Genomic DNA, 22,862 nt, shown 5'->3' on the forward strand with positions numbered 1-22,862 from the left:
GAAGGCAATTGTTCCATCGTGAAACTATGGCGAATTATAGAATCTGCAGGGGCACCGCGATAAACCGAGCCGGCCTGGTAAAGGGAAAGCAAAAATCACGCCAAACTGGAGGTTTCTTCTAAAAAGTCACCCATCCGCTGTTAGTAAACAAATCGGAGCGGTTAACGCAAATCTGTATTAGCGGCTGCTTTTCTAATGGAGATTTAAAAATGCTATATAAAACAAACACAGTAAAAGGCCACCCCCCCTTTTTTTTTTTGCTTTAGCAAAGGGAGCGGAAGAGAAACTGGAAAAAAAGGAAAGAAAGGGATTTATTGTAGACTGTCCCGCATCGCAGGGAGGACTGCTAGGCAGCTGTAGCGTGGAACTTCTAAAAACAGTCCGGAACAGGCTCGGTGGTGTCGGTGGGGGGCGCGGTCCCACAGGCAGGCTGGCCTTACGAATACATGGTGAGCTGCAGCCACTGGGGGGGAGAAAGAAGACAAATGTCACTCTCCACATCCTCTCCAAGTTTCTAGTCCTCATCTTCAAAGCATCTCAGCAGCCCAACTCCTTCCGGTGGAGTACAGGGTCAGGTTTAAGGTGCTGGTTTTGACCTTTAAAGCCCTATGCGGCTTAGGAACCTCGTACTTAAGGGACCGCCTCTCCTGGTATGTCCCGGGTAGGACCTTAAGGTCCTCAAATAATAATCTTTTGGAGGTCCCGAGCAACAAAGATGCTAGGTTGGCTTCAACTAGGGCCAGGGCCTTCTCAGTACTGGCCCCGGCTTGGTGGAACGGTCTATCACAAGAGACCAGGGCCCTGCGGGATTTGGCATCTTTCCGCAGGGCCTGCAAGACGGAGCTGTTCCACCTGGCCTTTGGGTTGGTTTCTGTTTGATACTTATGCTTCATTCTTTTATTGGTGGGCTATTTGAAAATGAGACTGCAGATTTAATTTTGAATTTTTAAATTTGTATTTTAATCTGTATTTTAAATGGATTGTTTTTATGTTTTTGCTGTGATTTTAATTAGTGTTAGCCGCCCTGAGCCCGGTTTTTGGCTGGGAAGGGCGGGGTGTAAATAAATTATTATTATTATTATTATTATTATTATTATTATTATTATTATTATTATTCCCCGTCTGCATCTCTCCATCTCCTGCTCCCCCATCCTGCCCCGTATCTCCCAGTCTCGCCCATATGCTGTTCCCCGTCTCCGCCCCAGCACCTCCTCGTTCTTTATTCCCCTCCTCGCATGCAGAGCTCACGGCAAAACCTTTCCCTGAGCCGCAGCACTATGGCATGTGGCAAGTTTGCACCCGGCAAATCCACGGGAGACTCAGTTCCTCCCTTCTCTTTTTGCCGGGCCCAGGAAAACAAACCCCACCAGCACCGTGCGTTGAAAACGGTGTCCCACCACTGAACAGCCACGGATTCCCCCACCCCAAGGAATCCTGGGAAATGTAGTCCGTTAAGGGTGTTGAGCGTCATTAGAGCTACAACTCCCAGAATTCCCTGGGAAAAGGAATTGGCAGTTGGGCCACTCTGGGAACTGTAGCTCTGTGAGGGGGTTATTATTATTAATTATTATTATTACCGTATTTTCCGGCGTATAAGACGAGTGGGCTTTTAAAAGCAACCCCTAAAACAGCTATTTAACATGAATTTTACTATCTTAGGAGACCATCGATCCATAAAATGAAAGCAATACTGTACTATTAAATAAATAAGACAATATTTTAATGTATCCTAATATCTGTTGGAAGCTGCCCAGAGTGGCTGGGGAAACCCAGCCAGATGGGTGGGGTACAAATAAATTATTATTATTATTATTATTATTATTATTATTATTATTATTATTATTATTATTATTATTATTAAAATTCAAATTACCATATTTTCCGGCATATAAGACGGCTGGGCGTATAAGACGACCCCCCAACTTTTCCAGTTAAAATATAGATTTTGAGATCTACTCGACCGCAGATTCTCCACCCGGCATATAAGACAACCCTTGACTTTTGAGAAGATTTTCCTGGATTAAAAAGTAGTCTTATACGCCAGAATATACAGTATTATTATTATTATTATTATTATTATTATTATTATTATTATTTGTTAGTTGTTTTTTCTTGCCCAGGGCAACCCAAAGTGACTTACAACCAACCAGACAATTGGCCCCACATAAATGCAAAAGAGAAAAAACCACCCCAGCCACTTCTAAAAGGCCACAGATAGTTTAAGGCCTGGTTATAAAGGAAGGTTTTCAACTGGCACTGCAATGAAGGTGCCAAGCGAGCCTTCCTAGGTAGAGCGTTCCACAAACAGGGAGCCAACACAGAAAAGGCCCTGTTTTCGTGTTGCCAACCTCTGGCCGTAACAAACTACAGTTCCCAGAATCCCACAAAAGGTGCAAGATTCTGACTGAACATCAGTTAGGACGTCCCGACGGCAAGAGCCGTTCGAGAATGGACCGGGCTCCCTTATATTCTCCTTCATCGGAGTTTTCTAAGCAGAGGTTGGACGGCCCTCTGTCAGGGGTGCTTCAGCTGTGATTCCTGCATTGCAGGGGGGTTGGACTAGATGACCCTCAGGGTCCCTTCCAACTCTACCATTCTGATTCGTTTTGTTTGTTTTTTATGTAGTGCACCACTTAGTGGTGCTTTTTAAAAAGCGCTTTTTATAAACACTTTCAAATAAACAATAAATGCATGTGGCCGTTTTTCGCTCGGCTCATTCTTTACCAACCCTAACCATAGCTGTCAACTTTTCCCCTTTCTTGCGAGGAATCCTATTCGGAATAAGGGAATTTCTCTTTTAAAAAAGGGGAAAGTTTACAGCTATGACCCTAAGCCTTCCGTCCCCCAGATCTTTGGATTTTTGCTGGGTTTCCACACTCGTCGGGTTCCCCCCGCTCAGCTCCCTCGCCCTAGAGCACAAAGTGGAACAAGAGCCGGAAGTTCTCCTTACCTCCTTCAAGCTCACGCGAATCTGCCCGCTTCCATCCCTGTCCAGAGATTTGAAGGCACCTGAAAGCAGAACGGATATCGTCACGGAAGGATGTGGTCGAAGAGAATGCATGGAGAAGAGAAGGTGAAGGGGTGATAGGATAGCCATGTTCAAATATATAAAAGGATGTCCTATAGAGGAGGGAGAAAGGTTGTTTTCTGCTGCTCCAGAGAAGCGGATACGGAGCAATGGATTCAAACTCCAAGAAAGAAGATTCCACCTAAACATTAGGAAGAACTTCCTGACAGTAAGAGCTGTTGGACAGTGGGATTTGCTGCCAAGGAGTGTGGTGGAGTCTCCTTCTTTGGAGGTCTTTAAGCGGAGGCTTGACAGCCGTCTGTCAGGAATGCTTTGAAGGTGTTTCCTGCTTGGCAGGGGGTTGGACTGGATGGCCCTTGGGGTCTCTTCCAACTCTAGGATTCTAGGATTCTATGGTTCTGCACTCAAGAGCCATAGCCTTGAAGTCCGGGAATCAGTGATGCCCATGTTGGGATTTCTATTTATCCTCTGCTGCTACAGCAGGACTGTTGTGATATTATGTTTAGTGTAAATCACATGAGTGTCTGAGTAAGCGTATGGGAACGGAAGTCTGTCTCTTATCTCTTCCGCCTAAGAGTGTTATTGTATGTTTTGGTTTCACTTCTGCCGTGTCGCAGTTCTGTACTCTTCTTCAGAGAACACAGACGTGCTAATGGAGTCTCTGTATATAGACTGTAAATAAAAGTAGTTTAGAGCTACAAATGAGTCTTTCTTCTTGCTGCGTGATGCTAGAAGACCTGTGTGCTCTTTTCATAAGGAAAGGGTCGCAGATTACTGGCATGCTGGACTGAGGGATGTTCCGGCCAGAGAGGGCCACCGGGAGGACGCTCCGGAGTCTTGGGGAGTTTGCCGTCCGCCCCAGAGCGTTTTCCCAACAGCCCTCAGCCCAGGCCATGTCGACATTCACACAAGCGGGTGCAAAGACTCCCGTGCAAAGGCAGCCAGCCTCAAGGTTGGGCCACCAGAGGCACCGAGCCAAATCTAGTGGTTCCTCGAGACAGCTCTTTTTGGAAAGGAATCAAGTCACCCGCGGAGGACCCCTCTGGAAGAACCCCCGGGGGCAGCGACTTACGAAACATGGCGTCCAGGCGCACCAAACAGCTGATGAAGTTGTCGAAGTCCATGTTCCCGTTCTCATCCGAGTATCTGCGTACGATCATGCTGTACAGTTGCTCGTTGAGCTGGAAGCCTGGCGAGGAAAGAGGGGGGAAATGGAGGGCAGGAAAGAAGAAGAAGAAGAAGAAGAAGAAGAAGAAGAAGAAGAAGAAGAAGAAGAAGAAGAAGAGGAGGAGGAGGAGGAGGAGGAGGAGGAGGAGGAGGAGGAGGAGGAGGAGTTTGGATTTGACATCCCGTTTTATCATTACCCAAAGGAGTCTCAAAGCGGCTCACATTCTCCTTTCCCTTCCTCCCCCACAACAAACACTCTGTGAGGTGAGTGGGGCTGAGAGACTTCAGAGAACTGTGACTAGCCCAAGGTCACCCAGCAGCTGCATGTGGAAGAGTGCAGACACGAACCCGGTTCACCAGATTACGAGTCCACCGCTCTCAACCACTACACCACACTGGAAAGAGGGAGGAGCTAGTCAGAGAACAGGTCTATTATTAAAACAAAATAAAAATTTAAAAAAATTACTTCCAGTAGCACCTTAGAGACCAACTAAGTTTGTTCTTGGTATGAGCTTTCGTGTGCATGCACACTTCTTCAGATGTTAACCGATATGCATGAAATTTCATCTATACGGTAGTATATAATCCCTAGTATAGTAAGATAAGACCTTTGGAACAGGCATTAAAAAAAAAAGGTTTTTTTATGAACCGCCCTGGTAGGGGAGTAATTGTTCCTAGATAATTTGTCACCCCCTCCATTATGGAACATGGGGTGGGCAAATGGCTTGAGATACCTATGAGGTCCATAAATGACCATCTAGCGTATATTCAACACACAAAAAACATTTGTTCTTTAAAAAGGACAGCTGGACATAGAAAGGGCCCCATTACCTTCAGGAGCTGAGGGCCGCATCAAACCTCAATCCGGCCCTGCTGGGAACTGTAGCTCTGTGTTCAGAGCTCAACACCCTTTTTAACAAACTACAGCTCCCAGAATTCTTTGGGGGACTGTTTAAAATGACGACATAGTGCTTTAAATGTATGGTGCGGATGGCATTTTTTGGTTAACCAATCACATTTGCCCCTCACCTGCTGCCTCAAAGGCTCCTGGGAGTTCGCTGCTGCCGATGGTCCCAGATCGATCTGTATCAAATTGCTTGTAGATGCACTGGTGTCAGGGCAACCCCAAAATCGGAGAGGGGAAACACAGGTAAGGCAAACTGGACAGCCAAACACAATAGTGTCCTCACCAACCCAAGACTCTCCGTTAAAGAGTCGTTGCAATGGAATCTGGACCTCGTACAAAGTACCATATTTTTCGCTTCATAAGACACACTTTTTCCCTCCTAAAAAGTAAGGGGAAATATCTGTGCATCTTATGGAGCGGATGGTGGTCCCTGGAGCTGAATTGCCCAGGGGCCAAAAGAGGATCATGCTTTTTATTTTACAAAGAGAAAAGGGGGTGTTGAAAGGACCCCGCTCAGCAGCTGATCAGCAAGAGATCGGGAGAGAGATAAGAGTCCCGGCTCCCTTTCAGCCCCGCCCTCCTTTGTTGAATGTGCTGCAGAGGGAGGTTGTTTGTTTCCCCGGCGACATGGGACTGGCTGATTAGATTATCTGTCTGGAAACTGTAGAAAAGGCTCCCTTTCCTTTAGAAGCTGCAGAAATGTGAGTTGAACCCCATAAAAACGGGGCTTTTCCTTTTTGCTTCTCCCCCTTTGCAAAAGGAGCTTTGCTTTCCCCCCTTTGCTAAAAAAAGTTGCAAAACTTTTAGCTGATCCTCAAAAAAAACAGGGCATTTCCCTTTGCAAAAAAAGCTGCAAAACTTTTAGCTGATCCTCAAAAAAACAGGGCTTTGAGAGGAGGAAACCAGAAAAAATATTTTTTTTCCCTTGTCTCCTCTAAAAACAAGGTGCGCCCTATGGTCCGAAAAACATGCGCCCTATGGTCCCTATGGAGCGCAAAATACGGTAGAGGTGAATGTTTTCCACCACAAGAAACGAGCTTCCAAGCTCCACTGTCAACAGCCTTAAACTAGTTATAAAGCAGACGTTGGCAAAATACAAAATCACACATTGCTTTTAAACAGGATTGCAGTGCCTTATTCTTTCTGTTCTTAATGCAGCGCAGGAAACCTGTTCTCTCTTTGGTCCCAGAGAGAGATGCTTTACAGCGGTACCTTGGTTTGCATACATTTTGGGTTACAAACACATCAAACCCAGAAGTGCATGTCCCGGTTTGCAACCTTTTTTTGGATTACAACCCGTTTTTGTTTTTGAATTACAAACAAATTTTTCTGAGGCCCCATTGGCGAAAGCGCGCCTTGGGTTACAACCTGTTTTGGTTCACAAACGGACCTCCGGAACAGATTATGGTTGTAAACCAAGGTACTACTTGGTTCGTCATCCAGAGCTTAGCTTCTGTCGCTGCCACAACTGGCTCCATTGGCTGACTAAACTCTGTTTTGTTCTTGTTCCCTCTCTCTCTGTTTATAATAATTTTTATTGATTTTCTTTCCTCAAAACAAATATCCAGTATCATTGCTAAACATCCAATTTCCCCCCTCCCTGTTGACTTCCCTCAACTACCATTTCTGGTTTACAGGAGAAACTCGAAAAATTAGAATATTGTGGAAAGGTTCATTTCTTTCAGTAATTCAACTTAAAAGGTGAAACTAATACGTGAGATAGACTCGTGACATGCAAAGCAAGATATGCCAAGCCTTTATTTGTTATAATTGTGATGATTATGGCGTACAGCTGATGAGAACCCCAAATTCACAATCTCAACTTTGGGGTTTTCATCAGCTGTACGCCATAATCATCACAATTATAACAAACAAAGGCTTGGCATATCTCGCTTTGCATGTCATGAGTGTATCTCATATATTAAACTCCAGTAGCGAATGAAAACAATTGCTTACATAAATGGACTTTTCCACGATATTCTAATTTTTCGAGTTTCACCTGCATGTTATCACATTTTTGTACTTCTTGTTCTGTTTTGTTCTCGTTCTGATTATGCACTGACTAGTGATTTAAATCAAGACTTACTGACCAGTGATTTAAATCAAGTCTTACCGACCAGTGATTTGAATTGTGATTTAAATCGATTTCATTTAAATCAAATCCACCCTGCCCCAGCCCCATCCCAAAATAGGAGTGTGCTAGATGCAAAAATAAACAAAATAATCATTTTACCTGCCACTTCTTGATGTTGTTCCAGAGGTACTTGAATTCCTCAAAGCCCAGTTTTCCGGTTGTGTCGCTCTAGGCGGGGCACAGTCAAGGAGCAAAAAGCCACAAGCACACAGATTCCCACCCCTTTTCCCCCAGAAGCAGCACGGAAAGGGCCCCCTCGGGCACCAGGTCCCTGATCCTAAGAGCCCCACGGAGGCCCAACCCTGCACAGCCAGTGACCAGGTCGCCAGGCAAGCAGGGAGCCGGGGAACCAGGAGATCTCTGGACTGACGCTTCTGTTTTACTTGAGAAATATTAATGTGGGACTTGGACATTCCCAGCCCGCCCCAGAGATACCAGGGACCTGGGCCATTGGCAAACTGAGCTCCTCCGCCGCTGAGCTTCCGCCCTTCCTCTAAGAATGCAGAGGGAGCAAACCCCAGCTCCAGGTCCCCATCTGGCAAGAGGATACGTCCATGACCGCCACCATGCTGCGACAGGTGTCAATCCCAAAGCCGTCCGTCTTCAAGTCCGGATCTGGGAAGGAAGAGGGGGGGGGAAAGGGGGTTGAAGCCAATGCCGGAATTAGAAGACGGAGGTCTTCTCATCTGGGGTGGGCAAGACCTTGCTGTTGGGACCTCATCTTCCAACAGCTCCAGCCAGCATGACCAATGGTCAGGGGTGATAAGGGTTAATAGGTACTGAAATAATAAATATGAGACACTCCCATCTGTGTTGGCATCCCGCCGGCTCCCATTACCTCGCCGATTTAGGCAAGCGTTCCCCTGAATTGAACTTGAGATTTTAACGGTTTTTAATCTTTACGGTTTTTAATCGCTTGCTGTAGAGTAGAGCAGGTTTTAATGCCATCGTGTATGGGTTGTGTCAGGGAATTGTCCCCGGCTCAGCACAGGGTGGTGAGAGGGCTCTCGGGATTTTAGAGAGACCCTGCACCCCCCCTCCCGCAAACGCCATTTCCGTCCCCCAAAACACGCAGAGGGGTCAAACGTAAAGAATGTTAGAGATTTCAGAGTTGCCTACGTGCAGAATTTCAGCTGTCTATCTCCAAGCAATTAGCAGTTGGCAGAAAGCCCAGATCTGCTCTCTCTCTAGACCCTTAGCAACGACCTGTGATTGGTCAATGAGTTCCTAAAGACTGAGCTCCGTGTGAGAGCTTCTGTGGTTAGTGTGGTTAGTGTGTGGTTGGTGTAGAGAACGTGGTCAGTATAGAGAGAGAGACAGAGAGGAAAAGATTTTATGTTTTGTTTCTTTTATTTTGTAAAGTCTGTAAGTAGTAACTTATGGATACTAGTTGCTTCATTCAATAAATACTGTATATAGTTATCCAGTGAGTTGCTGAGTTCCTGCGTTGTGCTGTCCAGTCAATTACACAACAGCCAGAAGCTTCCAGAAAAGTCTGCGTCTAACTCTGCAGTGTCCAGGAATACGTTATACTCCTGACACTAAATCTTAAGAAAGAAGGGAGGCGGGGATTTCGCATCCCAAAAATCTTTATGTTGGGGGCAAAACCGGAAAGGGGCACTCCCGGATTCTGCGGACGGATGAGATGGACACGAACTTTTGAGCTCTGCACTGTAAATAGCATGCACAATAAAACTGCCTAAAGAAATGTCAGCGTTTGCCTGGTTACTCGTGAGCAAACTACCCAAGGACCTTACAGATTGATTTTGTAATGGTAAACCGCTTGGAAGCCATTTGGGAATATACAATCCTAGATAAGTAAAATGCTGGTTTTTATTGTTGATTTTAATTACTTTTTCTATTTTTTTCAAATAATTGCTTTTAACTGGTTTTTTTTACTGATAACTATCATTGTTTCGTTTTAATCTTTTCCCCCCAAACTGCTTTGAGTTTTGTTTTCTTTACCATCAAGTGGTATATACATTTTATGGAATTAAAACAAAAACCCAGCAATTCCCAGAGGGCCACAGATACCCTATCTGTGCCTCTTTTAAGTTTCAAAATTAAAATACTGTACAGGGATGCCTTGGTACTCAAACGCCTTGGTACTCAAACGCTTTGGTTCCCAAACGCCAAAAACCCAGATGTAAGTGTTCCGGTTTTCAAACGTTTTTCAGAAGCCAAACATCCAATGAGGCTGTCGGCTGTTGTTTCCGGGGCGCCTGCACCGATCAGAAGCCGCGCCTCAGTTTCCGAACATTTCAAAAGTCAAACGGACTTCCGGAACGGATTCAGTTTGGCGCTTTTGTTTTTGCAATTTATTTTGCATTTTCGTTTTTGAGGGCTTTTCCGGTTAATTTGTTTTTGCGACTTGAGTGGAACCCACTTCAGCTACTGACTGATTGTATGACTGTGGAAATGAATAGAAGTCCCCGATCCAAACAATGACTATTATCAATGCAGGGAAGAAGAAAAATATCTACTGTATATTCTGGAGTATAAGACTACTTTTTAATCCAGGAAAATCATCTCAAAAGTCGGGGGTCGTTTTATATGCCGGGTGGAGAATCTGCGGTCGAGTATATCCCAAACTCTATATTTTAACTGGAAAAGTTGGGGGTCGGCTTATATGCCCAGTCGTCTTATACGCCAGAAAATATGGCAATTTGAATTTTTATCATTAATAATAATAATTATTATTATATATTATTTGTACCCCACCCATCAGGCTGGGTTTCCCCAGCCACTCTGGGCAGCTTCCAACAGATATTAGGATACATTAAAATACTGTCTTATTTATTAAATAGTACAGTATGGCTTTCATTTTATGGATCGATGGTCTCCTAAGATAGCAAAATTCATGTTAAATTGCTGTTTTAGGGGTGGTTTTTAAAAGCCTGGAATGGATTAATCCGTTTTGCACTGCTTTCTATGGGAAAGTGCGACTCGGTTTTGGAACGTTTTGGTTTTGGAACGGACTTCCGGAACGGATTAAGCTTGATGCACCAATCTAGGAGTTTCCAAGTTGCTAAATTGCCAATAGATTTAATCCCGGCAGACGCTTGGGACTACAACTCCCATCAGTCTCAGCGAGTACAGCTGGGTAGGCGCCTCCACCCCAATAGGCCCCCAAGGAAAAGAAATCTCCCACTTACGCCGAGTCACCACTTTGTTGAGGATGTTCATGAGCTCGGTCGCACTGACTTCCATGTCCTAGGACAAAATTAAGGGAATGGTGTCAGCTGCAGCAGACAAGGAAAAGCTCAGAGCTTAGAGAAAGTTGTTTTCCATTTCCCATGCGTGTTTTCTCTTTTTTCTTTCTTATAAATAATTTTTATTAAGTTTTACATACATTCTTTTAAGCATCCAATACTATTCATCTCTTACACATATTTTTGACTTCCGTCAACCACTTAGAATCATAGAATTATAAGAGTTGGAAGAGACCCCAAGGGCCATCCAGTCCAACCCCCTGCCAAGCAGGAAACACCATCAAAGCATTCCTGACAGACGGCTGTCAAGCCTCTGCTTAAAGACCTCCAAAGAAGGAGACTCCACCACACTCCTTGGCAGCAAATTCCACTGTCCAACAGCCTCACACTGTCGGGAAGTTCTTCCTAATGTTTAGGTGGAATACTTCTCAGGATTTTCAAATTTCCTAATTTCTCATTGTATTTCCAACTTCACTATTACTTTTTATCACAATAACTGATTATTACCTTCCAGAATTATCTCCACAATATTTCCTAAAATTAACCTTACAAAATGTCTTGCAAACCTACTAGCGGGATTTGTTGCTTACAACTGTCTTTCAAATATTTCTCAAATTTAGTCCAATCCTTCAGGAATTCCTGGTCCCGCCAGTTTTGAATTCTTCCTGTCATAGAATCCTAGAGTTGGAAGAGACCCCAAGGGCCATCCAGTCCAACCCCCTGCCAAGCAGGAAACACCATCAAAGCATTCCTGACAGATGGCTGTCAAGCCTCCGCTTAAAGTCCTCCAAAGAAGGAGACTCCACCACACTCCTTGTTAGCAAATCCCACTGTCCAACAGCTCTTACTGTCAGGAAGTTCTTCCTAATGCTTAGGTGGAATCTTCTTTCTTGTAGTTTGAATCCATTGCTCCGTGTCCGCTTCTCTGGAGCAGCAGAAAACAACCTTTCTCCCTCCTCTATATGACATCCTTTGATATATTTGAACATGGCTATCATGTCACCCCTTAACCTTCTCTTCTCCAGGCTAAACATTACCAGCTCCCTAAGCCGTTCCTCATCAGGCATCGTTTCCAGGCCTTGGACCATTTTGGTTGCCCTCCTCTGGACACATTCCAGCTTGTCAGTATCCTTCTTGAACTGGGGTGTCCAGAACTGGACACAGTATTCCAGGTGACCAAAGCGGAATACAGTGGTACTATTACCTCCCTTGATCTAGATGCCATACTCCTATTGATGCAGCCCAGAATTGCATTGGCTTTTTTAGCTGCTGCATCACACTGTTGACTCATGTCAAGTTTGTGGTCTACCAAGACTCCTAGATCCTTTTCACATGTACTGCTCTCAAGCCAGGTGTCACCCATCCTGTATTTGTGCCTTTCATTTTTTTTGCCCAAGTGTAGTACTTGACATTTCTCCCTGTTAAAATTCATCTTGTTTGCTTTGGCCCAGTTGTCTAATCTGTTAAGGTCATTTTGAAGTGTGATCCTGTCCTCTGGGGTCATCTTATCCAATTCTGCATGTGCGTTTTCTCAGAGGTAAATCCCACCAAGTTCAATGGGGCTTACCCGCGGAGAAAACTGCAGTGGGCAGCAGCCTCAAAACAGCAGTGCCGTTGTGCTGGATGCAACTCAGTTCCCCGCCTGGGACTTTTCTCCCCCTCCTCGGCCCAAACCCAGAAGCATCAGGCTAGTCCTCAGTGTTCATGGAAAGGCCACCGGGGAGGGGGAAAGAGGAAAAACACTCACGTCTCCCGCCAGCTGCACAAAGAGCTTCCGGAACTGCCGCTGTTCCTCGCTCTCGTTGGCTTCGATGTTGGAAAAGTGGCTGCGAGGAGGCTGCGAGGAGAGAAACAGAGAAGCACGGAATTAGATTGGAGGGAAGGAATCCCTGCCAAGCGCCCCGGGTTCGATTCCCGGAGGACTTGAGAAAACCCACGCCTGAAAAGCTTGAGAGCAGTGTGGCCGGGGGGGTGGGGGACCCAGCCTTCCCCAATTCTGTTCAATAAAATTCCAGGCAGTGGCCAAAATCAAACCCCTGGCAGCTTCCTGAATCGGCAACCCAGTATCCTGTCTCCAGCAGGAGCAGCAACGAAGGCTGCGGAGTAAGAAAAATGGAAATGGAGGACTCACCGGAGGTTCTGGGTTGTACTGCGCAGCAGCTTCACTGATGGACGGCAGGCATGGAGGAGAGAAAAGACGGATGTGATCAGTGGTGGGTCTTTCAAAGCATCGCCACGGGAAGGGGTGGTTCAATACAGACCTTGCCAAGCTGGACTACAATTCCCATCAGCTGCTTAATTTTTTTTTTTTAAGCCGTCAATGTGGTTTACAGAACAGGAAAATCCAGAAAAAAACCACAACGATACTTTAAAACAGGCACCCCCAACCTTCGGCCCTCCAGATGTTTTGGACTACAATTCCCATCATCCCTGACCGCTGGTCCCGATAGCTAGGGATCGTGGGAGTTGTAGGACAAAACATCTGGAGGGCCGCAGGTTGGGGATGCCCACTTTAAAACATACACAAAGTAGAATATTAAAACGGATTAAAATTACTTCAACTTTCTACACACCTGGGCAGACTGGACTAAACAAGGTTTTCAGCGGGCATCAAAATGCAAGGGAGAAAAGGAACGAACAGTAACATGTCTCTCTCTCTGTGTGTGTGTGTTCTGCATGTTTTAAACCAAGCTTCTAGCCCTCATTGTCTCAGAGAAAAGCTTGGAATGGTGGGAACATTGCTTTCAGAAAGCTCAGAGGCAGAGCTGACTTGGAATCATCGTGCCTCATGCTGTGGCATTATTTGCATACAGGATAGTTGGAAAATTCCAGGTATGATTCAGCAGGAAAAGGAAGAAACGAGTCATTCGCCTCCCAGAACTACCAATTCACAGAGAGGTTTAACAGTCAATCCCTCTCAGTGTTAGAAACTCAGATATATAATCTAATCGCGAAATGGCACCTTAGACCTGGGTTATGGTCACCACAACGGAAAGTCTAGGCTCCTTGCCCCTTGAAGATTATTATTATTATCATAATCCTATATTTACCACTTTATACAGTGGATGCTCGGGTTGCAAACGTGATCCGTGCAGGAGGCGCATTCGCAACCCGCAGCGTCCGTAACTCGCAGCGCCGCGTCTGCGCACTCGCGGGTTGCGATCTAGCGCGCCTGCGCGAAGCGCTGAAACCGGAAGTTACCCGTTCCGGTACTTCCAGGTTCGGCGTGGTGTGCAACCCAAAAACGCGCAACCTGAAGCGGCTATAGCCCAAGGTACGACTGTATTTTAAAGAACAACTCTCAAAGAAGTTGACAACACCTTAAAACGCCAAATAGGACAATTCAGAATAAAACAAACTCAAGCTTCAAAGAAAATATCTCAGATCCTTCTCTGGCTTTCCCCAGTTGCCAACCTGTTATCCAGAGATCTCCGCAATTTGACATGTGCCAGTCCCAAAACGTGCCTGGTGCCTGGCTGATTTCAGACCCTGTCTCATCTCGCTTTACTGGCCGAGGGAGCCGGCGTACAGCTTGCGGGTCATGTGTCCAGCATGACTAAGCCGCTTCTGGCGAACCAGAGCAGCGCACAAAAACGCCGTTTACCTTCCCGCCGGAGCGGTACCTATTTATCTACTTGCACTTTGACGTGCTTTTGAACTGCTAGGTGGGCAGGAGCAGGGAACGAGCAACGGGAGCTCACCCCGTCATTGCGGGGATTCGAACCGCCAACCTTCTGATCTGCAATCCCTAGGCTCTGTGGTTTAACCCACAGCGCCACCTGCGTCCTGTCTCAGCGCCCTTAACAAACTACAATTCCCATCATTCTTTGGGGAGGAGGGAAGCCATGACTTTCTAACGTGGTACCATGGTTCTTTAAAGGTACGGGGTGAGTGCAGGGGCGGAGCGAGGGGGCAGGGGGGCGGGCCGTCCTGGGTACCACCCTAGGAGGGGTGACACTTGGGGTGACCTCTCCCTCTCTGGCCCGCCCCTCGCCTCCACACTGTGGCTCTGAGTGTGGCCCCAAACTCCTCCTTCCACTCAAGAGCCCTTGACAACGGTATTTTGTTGGGAGCCGCCCAGAGTATTTTTATTTTTATTATTCACTCCCGAGAGTCCAAACTTCAGTAGCAAAGCTGTAAGTGGCACAATAATAACTGCAATCCTCAGTATGTTTACCCTGAAAGGAGTGCCCCAAAGTTAAGTGGGCCTCACTCCCTTGGGACCGAAGCCTAACTCTTCTTCTGGGTTTCATCCCAGCTGATGGTGGATGTTTGCTTGTTGACCTGGGATTCCTTGCATGCTAGCAAACCAGTCCGACGGCAAACACCAACAGCCGTTCCCATCTCTGCAAACAGCGGAAGGAAAGGTGCACATCATGTTTGCCGCTCCGGGTGCCCGAGCAGCTTCCTACACCTCTGCACATCAGGAGGGAACTGACATATTTTGATTGGTGGAATCTGCAGAAAACCGTGGCTGGGTGGATCCCAGATCAATGGGCCAACAATTTTCACCTTGCCGTGCAGGAATTTAAATGCGCCGGGTGGCAGACAAGGTATTGGGCCGTAATAATTTATACCTGCATGGCTCCGCAATAATTTCTGATGCGTTAAACGCTCGGAAGAAAAAAACTACCACTGTCTTCCCTTTCTGGTTACCTGGTAAGCAGGCAAGTGGCTATTTACAAGCCAGTTGGGCCATTCCATGAAAATTGAGCCTGATAAGAATGCTAGATGAGCGCTGGACTTGGGTGAGGAAGATTCCAAACGTGCAGTCTAACCAATTTTTTAAAGCTAAAGACAAAAAAAAAGTTTAGTTTATGGACCTTCTTTTCAAAAGTCCACCCACGTAGTCTTCACAGAAGTGTTCAAGTCAAAAGTTTTCTGATGATTGTCCCACCCGTGACAGCATTTTTTCCTTAATTTTGTATCGTTAAATTTCTTAAACTTAATTTCTGATTGCATAGTTGTAACCAATAAACATTGATTTAAACAGATATGCTGAGTTTATCATTGATTCACCTCCCAACTCACAGAGTTTTTCCATAAATCAAACTTATCTCAAGCTCCGTGTCTTCTTTTTTTTGTCCCACCCGTGACAATACTTTAACATTTAATAAAATTGTCAAAAATATCTATAAAAATAATTTTAAAAAATAGTAAAATGTTCGGTATCTTATTAAGAACATAGTTTAAATTTTGGTTGTTAATTTTTTATGTATATTTACATTGTTACACATGTGTGAATACCAAAAAACTACCACCGTCTTCCCTTTCTGGTTACCTGGTAAGCAGGCCAGTGGCTATTTGCAAGCCAGTTACATAAACAATATACCGTAATGTACTCACCTGATGGCGCTGATGACTCCTCCCAGGATTCCCATGGCTCCGCCTCCACCGCCTCCTCCTCCTCCGCCTCCACTTCCCCCTCCGCCACCTAAAAACCCTCCGATGACGTTGCCAATGTTGATGTTCGCTCCCCCGATCTTGATGTTGCCTCCTCCTCCTCCGCCTCCTCCGCCTCCGCCAAGGAAGTTTTTGACAAGGAACATTTTCGGAAGGGTTTTCTCTGTTTGGAGAGGAAGGGAAGTTTGTTTAAAACACACCGACACACAAAAAAGTGCAACTTCTGCCGTGCAAGGTGCACACCGCGGTGTTACGTTGGTCACAAGTTTCGTGGCGCGTGAAACACATTTCAGGTAACACCTCGCCACATTTTCTTAATGCTAAGAACCTGAAAGAAGAGAATTAAGCAGCAGATCTTTCTTTTCTTTTGTTAAGGGGGGAGAATTACATTATTTTTTTTAGTAACACACCCAAACAACCTAAATCCTGTTGTGTAACGTTAATCTGATTCTGTTCCCAACTCCTGTCCCTGAAACTGTTTCTATTCCAGTTTGAATAAGAGCTACTTTTTAACACTTTGTGCCCAAATTTCCTCCCAACCCGCCCACATTTCCTCTACCCTCCCCATCCTCTCTTCCTTTTGTGCCGTGTCTAAGTATTGTAATCCTGCAGGGAGAGATTCTGTTGCTTTGCCTATATATAGAAAGGAGAAAACCGGTGATATTTTAGGGAGCAGGCTAGCAGGCGGGGCCCACAGTTTACATCATAGGAGCCGACACAACACAAAACACGGTTGCTGTACGTCGGTTTTATTTTATTTTATTTTTTTATCTTATATTTTGGAAATGTACATCCGGGTTCTTTTTTCCTTTAAATTTTATTGGGGCTCCCAAGAGAGGGGGGCCCTAAGCTAGAGCTTGTTTAGCTTATACGTAAATCTGGCACTGGTCCCCAATATTAACCATTCCCACCCCCTAACCGTGTGCATCTGTGTTTCTGCATGATTTCATGTGTGTATGTGTGAACCTGCAACTCAGGATAACCCTGCATTTGGATAGAAATGGTCTGGAGTCCAGAAACCTTTCTGCCATATTTGCAGGGGGTTGGACTAGATGACCCTCAGGGATTCCCCTCCCATCTCTACGATTGTATGGAATATTCTGGTCTTTCAGGAACTCTGTGTTGGTTTTTGTTCCGTTTCGTTTTTGCATCTCGACGATTCTATGAAATATTCTGGTCTTTCAGGAACTCTGTGTTGGTTTTTGTTTCGTTTCGTTTTTGCATCAAAATAGAAAGTTCTTTCCAGTAGCACCTTATAGACCAACTGAGTTTGTTCTTTGAATATACAAAATATTCAGAATTGTATAAATGCATGGAATTGGATATCGGATAGGGGTAACAACAAAGAAGAAAGTGTACTAGAAGTTATGAAACAAAATAATCGTAACTGGTTGTGTTGTACAATTCTCTATCTTTATTTGCAATTCATTGTTTATTACTGTACATTTTGTAAAATAATAATAAAATTATTTTTTTAAAAAAGAGTTTGTTCTTGGTATGAGCAAAGAACAAACTCAGTTGGTCTCTAAGGTGCTACTGGAAAGAATTTTCTATTTTGTTTCGACTATGGCAGACCAACACGGCTACCCACCTGTAACTTCGTTTTTGCACGTTCAACCTTTCCGGGGAAGGGTTATTTGCAAATCTCACGCCAAAATAGCGCTAATTCTGGTTTTAAATGTTGTTGGTGAGCATCGGAGGACACAGAGAGGGAGTTTTGGGGCGACAGGAAATGTTCCGACCCCATACGGACAAGGAAGGAGCAGCGGGGAGAGAATGCAATTGACTTTTCCTGCCCTAAGCACTCACTGTTCCCACACCCTCACGCAATACCGGATCTATAAGCTGGGAATCCTGACACCCAGCCCCCCCCCAAACCTAGTGCTGATGGGAATTGTAGTCCAAAACATATGGAAGACACCATGTTTGTGTGTGGGGGGGGGTGCATTAGAGTTGGATAAAACTGCTCCAACTTCCCCGGTTATTTCATTCTCCCCAGCTATCTAGTCAAATCCATATTTTTCTTTCCAAAGCTGCAAAGGCGACCCAGATACCCCATGTTTCCTCTTTTTTACCCCTTTTTCCACTAGATTGTTAACCCCCCCCCCAAAAAAAGAAGAAATCACTTAAGAGCAGGACCCTCTAAGAAACATTGCTGGCGTTTGGAGAAAGGAAGGCATTTAAGAAATGTTTTTGGAGCAGTAGTTGAAGCCAGAAGCTGGAAATGTCCCTTCCAACATTCCGGGTTGTGTGTTTGTGTGTTTTTGGAGGAACTTTTCAGGCCTAACAGCCTGTCGTGTCTGTCGGGTGGAATGAAACTGGATTAACTGTCACAGGCTCCTCCTCGGAAGGAACTCTGGGGCGTGTAGTTCTGCGGGCGATTAGGGATCTGGCCTGCCACAGCATCCCGATTCATTGCCCTGCCTACAACTCCCAAGGTTCCCTGCGGTTACAAAAAAAAAGGGTTTTCTGTTTAACTGTGGGCAGATCCATACATTCAAAGAATAGCAAATGGACATGATCCCCACGCCGAAGAATCCTGGGAACAACAGCTTGCCTTCACAACACTACCATTTGCGGCACCCTGAACCAAACTACGGTTCCCAGCCTTTTTGGGGTGAAGACATGCTCTTTAAATGTGCGCTGAATATGCTTCAATTGTACGGATCTGGCCTTTGTTGGGGTCCTGGGCTCATTTACCTGGGAGTAAGCCCCACTGTGCACAATAGACTTCCCACCCCCCAAAGAAAAAGGTTTGCTGGCAATTTTAAAAATGCTTTAGAATACTGTAAAAGGACGGTTTGGTGTGTGTTTCCGCTCGTGAAATATAAGGAAAGTGGAAGATGGCCTGCTCATTTTAGCATGATCACTGAAACCTTGAGATCTGGGCAGGGATCCAGACCATTGCAGCAGAGTAAAATGTTCCAACACAAGAGTAACCCTACTGGAAGGAATTTTTTAATTTTATTTTGTTTTTCCTCCCCAATTTAGAGAGCGGCTCAACACAGGGCAAGAGGGATCTGTTGACTTCAAGGGATCTAATATTTTGCAACACTTTGTGGAAGAGTTTGCAATAGTGTTGCCTAGGAGTGTGTGTGTGTGTGTGTGTACACATCCCTATTGCCAAGGAGCTGTGAGAATCCTAGAATTGTAGTTGGATGGGATCCTAGGGGTCATCTAGCCCAACCCCCTGCGATGCAGGGATCAAATCGGGGCAGCTTGGAGCTGGGAAAACACACACACAGAGAGAGAAGCATCCCTAGACAAAACTTCCTCAAAATATTAAATCCTGTGAGGTGAATGGATCCCTTACTTGATTATCTCGCTCCCGACATCATAGGCGTCTCATAGTAGGCCTGGAGGGAGACCCCATAAAGTTCCTGGAACTTTTATCTGTTTAGGGAAGTTTTTAATCTGTGATATTTTAATGTATTTTAATATTTGTTGGAAGTCGCCCAGAGCTTGGGACAGATGGGCGGGGTACAAATAATAAAATTTATTATTATTATTATTATTATTATTATTATTATTATTATTATTATTATTTATCTGGTTGAAGGGCGGTTGGGAGGCATCGTCCGTGGAGCGGCCACGGATTGGGTCCAAGGGCAACAGATCCCAGGAACGGATCCAGGACCATTATGGAAAAAGATGGGCAGGAAAGGAAAAGTATCCCCAGTGGAAAATCACCAGATAAAAGGGGGATCCAAGAAAAAAGAGGGGGCTATTGTATCCAACTAAAGTCTACTCCAAAAAAACAAACAAAAAAACACCCATTACAGTTAACGGGCCGAGGTGAGCCATGTACATTAATCCCAATGGGTCTACTCTGAGTAGGGTTTGCAATGAGGGCAGTCCGGATTACTTAGGGTGGGGGGGTGAGAGAGACAGATCTCCTTCGAAGGGGAGACGATGTGTGTGAAAGGGAAGGGCGAGTTTGTGTCGGGGGGGGGGAAGTAGATTACAAAACGGAAACTAATGCTGAGAGATAGAGAAAGAGAGAGCAGTGAGTGAGGGATCTAGTGTGCGCCGGATCGTGCCCAAATGGGCTCCAGGGTGGGGGCTTAGAGGGAGGGGGGGCAAAACGACAATTATTTGTGGCAAAGGCCCAGTGGAGGAAGTAGATCCTCTCCGTAGTCCTGTGAATGGGGGGGGAGGCCGGATCCACCCGTGATCTCCCCAAGGGATCCACTGCCTGGAAGAAAAGTAGGGAAAAAAACCCAGTTGGTGCCCAGAAGAACCAGCCTGCAGGTCCGGATCTGCTCCCCTTCTTACCTTGTGGCCGAGGCTGCTGCGGGGTCGCTTCTTCTGCTGCGGGCGGATCTCCGGCGGGTCCGCTGCGGGATCTACCACGCCCGAGCGAGTCACTGCAGCGGAGCCACCCGGAGGGCGCCGCGGGGTCCTAGCGCCTGTCTGCTTTAGACCCAGTCGGAATAAGGGGCTTGGGGGGAAGGGGGGGCGCAGAGGGGTTGGCAAAGGACATCCCCCCCCCGTGCCCTTTACAGAGGCCTCTTCGGGTTTGGGGACAGAAGCTTTCCCACCTCGCTCCGCTTCCACGCCACGGGAAGCTTCACCGGTTGAATTTCTGCCTGCCGTGCCAGGAAAAAGAGAGAGAGAGAACGAGGTTGACATCAGCCTCCAGAGGCGGCGTTAAATGGCTGTTTCATTTCTTTTTAAATAGTTTTTATTGAATTCTACAAATTTTCTATTCATCACAAACAATGTTTTCAACACAAAATAAAAAATAATTTTTTTCTATTCATCACAATCAGTTTTCAACGCAAAATAAAAAATTAAAAAAAATCTATTCATCACAATCAATGTTTTCAACACAAAATAAAAAATATTTTTTTCTATTCATCACAATCAATGTTTTCAACACAAAATAAAAAATTAAAAATTTATATTCATCACAATCAATGTTTTCAACACAAAATAAAAAATGTATATTATCACAATCAATGTTTCCAACACAACATAAAAAATATTTTTTTCTATTCATCACAATCAATGTTTTCAACACAAAATAAAAAATAACTTTTTTTATATTCATCACAATGTTTTCAACACAAAATTAAAAAAAAATTCTATTCATCACAATGTTTTCAACGCAAAATAAAAAATAAAAAATTTCCTTCCAGTAGCACCTTAGAGACCAACTACCAGTAAGTTTGTTCTTGGTATGAGCTTTCATGCGCATGCACACTTCTTCAGAGACACTGAAATAGTATATAAATCCCTACCTCCTCCCCCCAACCTCCTCTTCAGGTTCATTAAGCATTTACTTCTCTTGCCCTGTTGTCTTCTAGTTCCATTTTATAATCTTTCAATTGAATATTGTTACAGTCATTTCGATTCTTTTTATCATCTTTCCCATATTACACCTTAACTTTTTTGTTTGTTTGTTTTCTTAATTGTGTTCACCCAAACCCTGCTAGTGAGTCCACTTCTTTACAAATAGTTCTTTAAATACAGCATAAACAGTTCCCAATCTTCCTTAAAATCCCTATTGTCCTTATCTCTTAGTTTCCCCGTTAATATAAAAGTTGATACAGAGGGTGGCTGCTGAATCTCTAGTGGCAGAGCGTTCCACCGGACTATCCCGAAGACACCAGAGGCCCTGCTTTTATCCTATGAGCCTCAAACGTGGGACTAGAAGGGACCCACTTCAGGTTTGGTGTCGCTGGCTCTATCCCACGGTCCTTAAATCCCGCTATAAATACATCTCAGAATCGTTTTCCCTTATCGCAGGGGAACTGTGCGCAGGGCCGGATTGAGGTGTGATGCGGCCCTCAGCTCCTGAAGGTGATGGGGCCTTTTATATGTCCAGCTGTCCTTTGTCCACAACAAATGGTCACTATTTTTTGCGTTGAATATATGCTAGATGGTAATTCATGGACCTAACAGGTCTCTAAAGCCATTTGCACATCACAAATAGGAGCCTACACAACACAAAACACTCTTGCTGTATGTAGGTTTCATTTTATATTTTGGAAATGCACATCCAGGTTTCTTTTCCTTTAATTTTTTGGGGGCCCCTCCCCAAGAGAGTGGGGTCCTAAGCAATAGCTTGTTTAGCTGATACGTAAATCCGGCACTGCTGTACTCCCAACCCCCCCCCAAATGTTGCTGGACTACAATGCCCATCATCCATGGCCATTGGCCACTCCGAATACAGCTGATGGGAGTTGGAGTCCAACAGGGTCTGGCCGGCCGGATGGGGTCTCCTAGTGGCAATCTATCCTAATCTGACAACCCCCCCCCCAAAAAAAAACCACCCCCTCTATAAATAGGGACTAGAGCAGTTTGCGAGGGAGGGGCGGCTCTTGCTTGAGACTAACAATCCGAAGCGGCTCCGCATCAATGGATTCGCGTCACCAGGCGCTTCCCCCACTCCAACCAGAGAGGGCGAACTGTTGGTTTTACTCAGGGAGGAGGAGCGAAGTTTGCTCGGGCCGCTTTCTCTTCCTGCTCTGGAACTGGCTCTGCCGGTTCCTGGACCGCAGCGAGGAAGCGGAGCGTGTCCGATCCGGAGTCATCCCCCCCCCCCCCCGGTTGGTGGGGCGGCCGGATTCCGCTGCTGGGCTCCAGCAGCTTCTGATTCAGGCGCCAGGAATGCGCCTGTTGCCGAAAGGAGGCGACGCCCTCTTGCGGGTAGGGAGGGGTGGGGTCGGGGAGCGAAGGCCTTCTTCCTCTCTGGGGACAATGCGGAGTCACTCCGGATTAAGGCCGACGCGGTTGCCAACTCCTGGAAAATGTATTGAAATCTATTTCCCCGCCCCCACCCAATTATTGTTTATTGAACTACCGTGCAATTGTAAATACAAAAGCAACTCGAAATGCAAAAAGTATGACTTATTTTTTTAAAAAAAAATTCAACGAAATACAGGGCAATGAAATAAATTTTAAAAATTAAAAAATTGTCCAGTAGCACCTTAGAGACCAACTAAGTTTGTTCTGGGTATAAGCTTTCGTGTGCATGCACACTTCTTTCATGCACACGAAAGCTCA

General features: G+C 45.4%; 1 protein-coding gene across 1 annotated transcript; it reads right to left on the reverse strand.

Annotated features, from left to right (window-relative positions):
• Positions 1-293: 293 nt before the first annotated feature.
• CAPNS1 (calpain small subunit 1) lies at positions 294-16,012 on the reverse strand. The gene is made up of 10 exons (XM_033158615.1): positions 15,795-16,012; positions 12,580-12,613; positions 12,196-12,285; positions 10,392-10,449; positions 7,787-7,851; positions 7,336-7,404; positions 5,225-5,303; positions 4,101-4,217; positions 2,951-3,009; positions 294-463 (listed from the first exon to the last, which is right to left on the reverse strand). Exons 1-10 carry the CDS (start codon positions 15,995-15,997, stop codon positions 437-439), a joined length of 801 nt encoding a protein of 266 aa, XP_033014506.1. The 5' UTR covers positions 15,998-16,012; the 3' UTR covers positions 294-436.
• Between the last annotated feature and the right edge of the window lie 6,850 nt (positions 16,013-22,862).

The sequence above is a fragment of the Lacerta agilis genome, chromosome 8, assembly GCF_009819535.1.
Source record: "Lacerta agilis isolate rLacAgi1 chromosome 8, rLacAgi1.pri, whole genome shotgun sequence".
NCBI classification, from domain to species: Eukaryota; Metazoa; Chordata; class Lepidosauria; order Squamata; family Lacertidae; genus Lacerta; species Lacerta agilis.

Excerpts from the sequence above, each read along its gene's own strand:
- CAPNS1 (XM_033158615.1), bottom strand. The coding sequence starts at position 15,997 with ATGTTCCTTGTCAAAAACTTCCTTGGCGGAGGCGGAGGAGGCGGAGGA. Across the intron at positions 7,405-7,786 it reads GCATGGTGGCGGTCATGGAC|AGCGACACAACCGGAAAACT; the intron begins GTATCCTCTTGC and ends TGCCCCGCCTAG. Across the intron at positions 5,304-7,335 it reads ACAACATCAAGAAGTGGCAG|TGCATCTACAAGCAATTTGA; the intron begins GTAAAATGATTA and ends CCCTGACACCAG.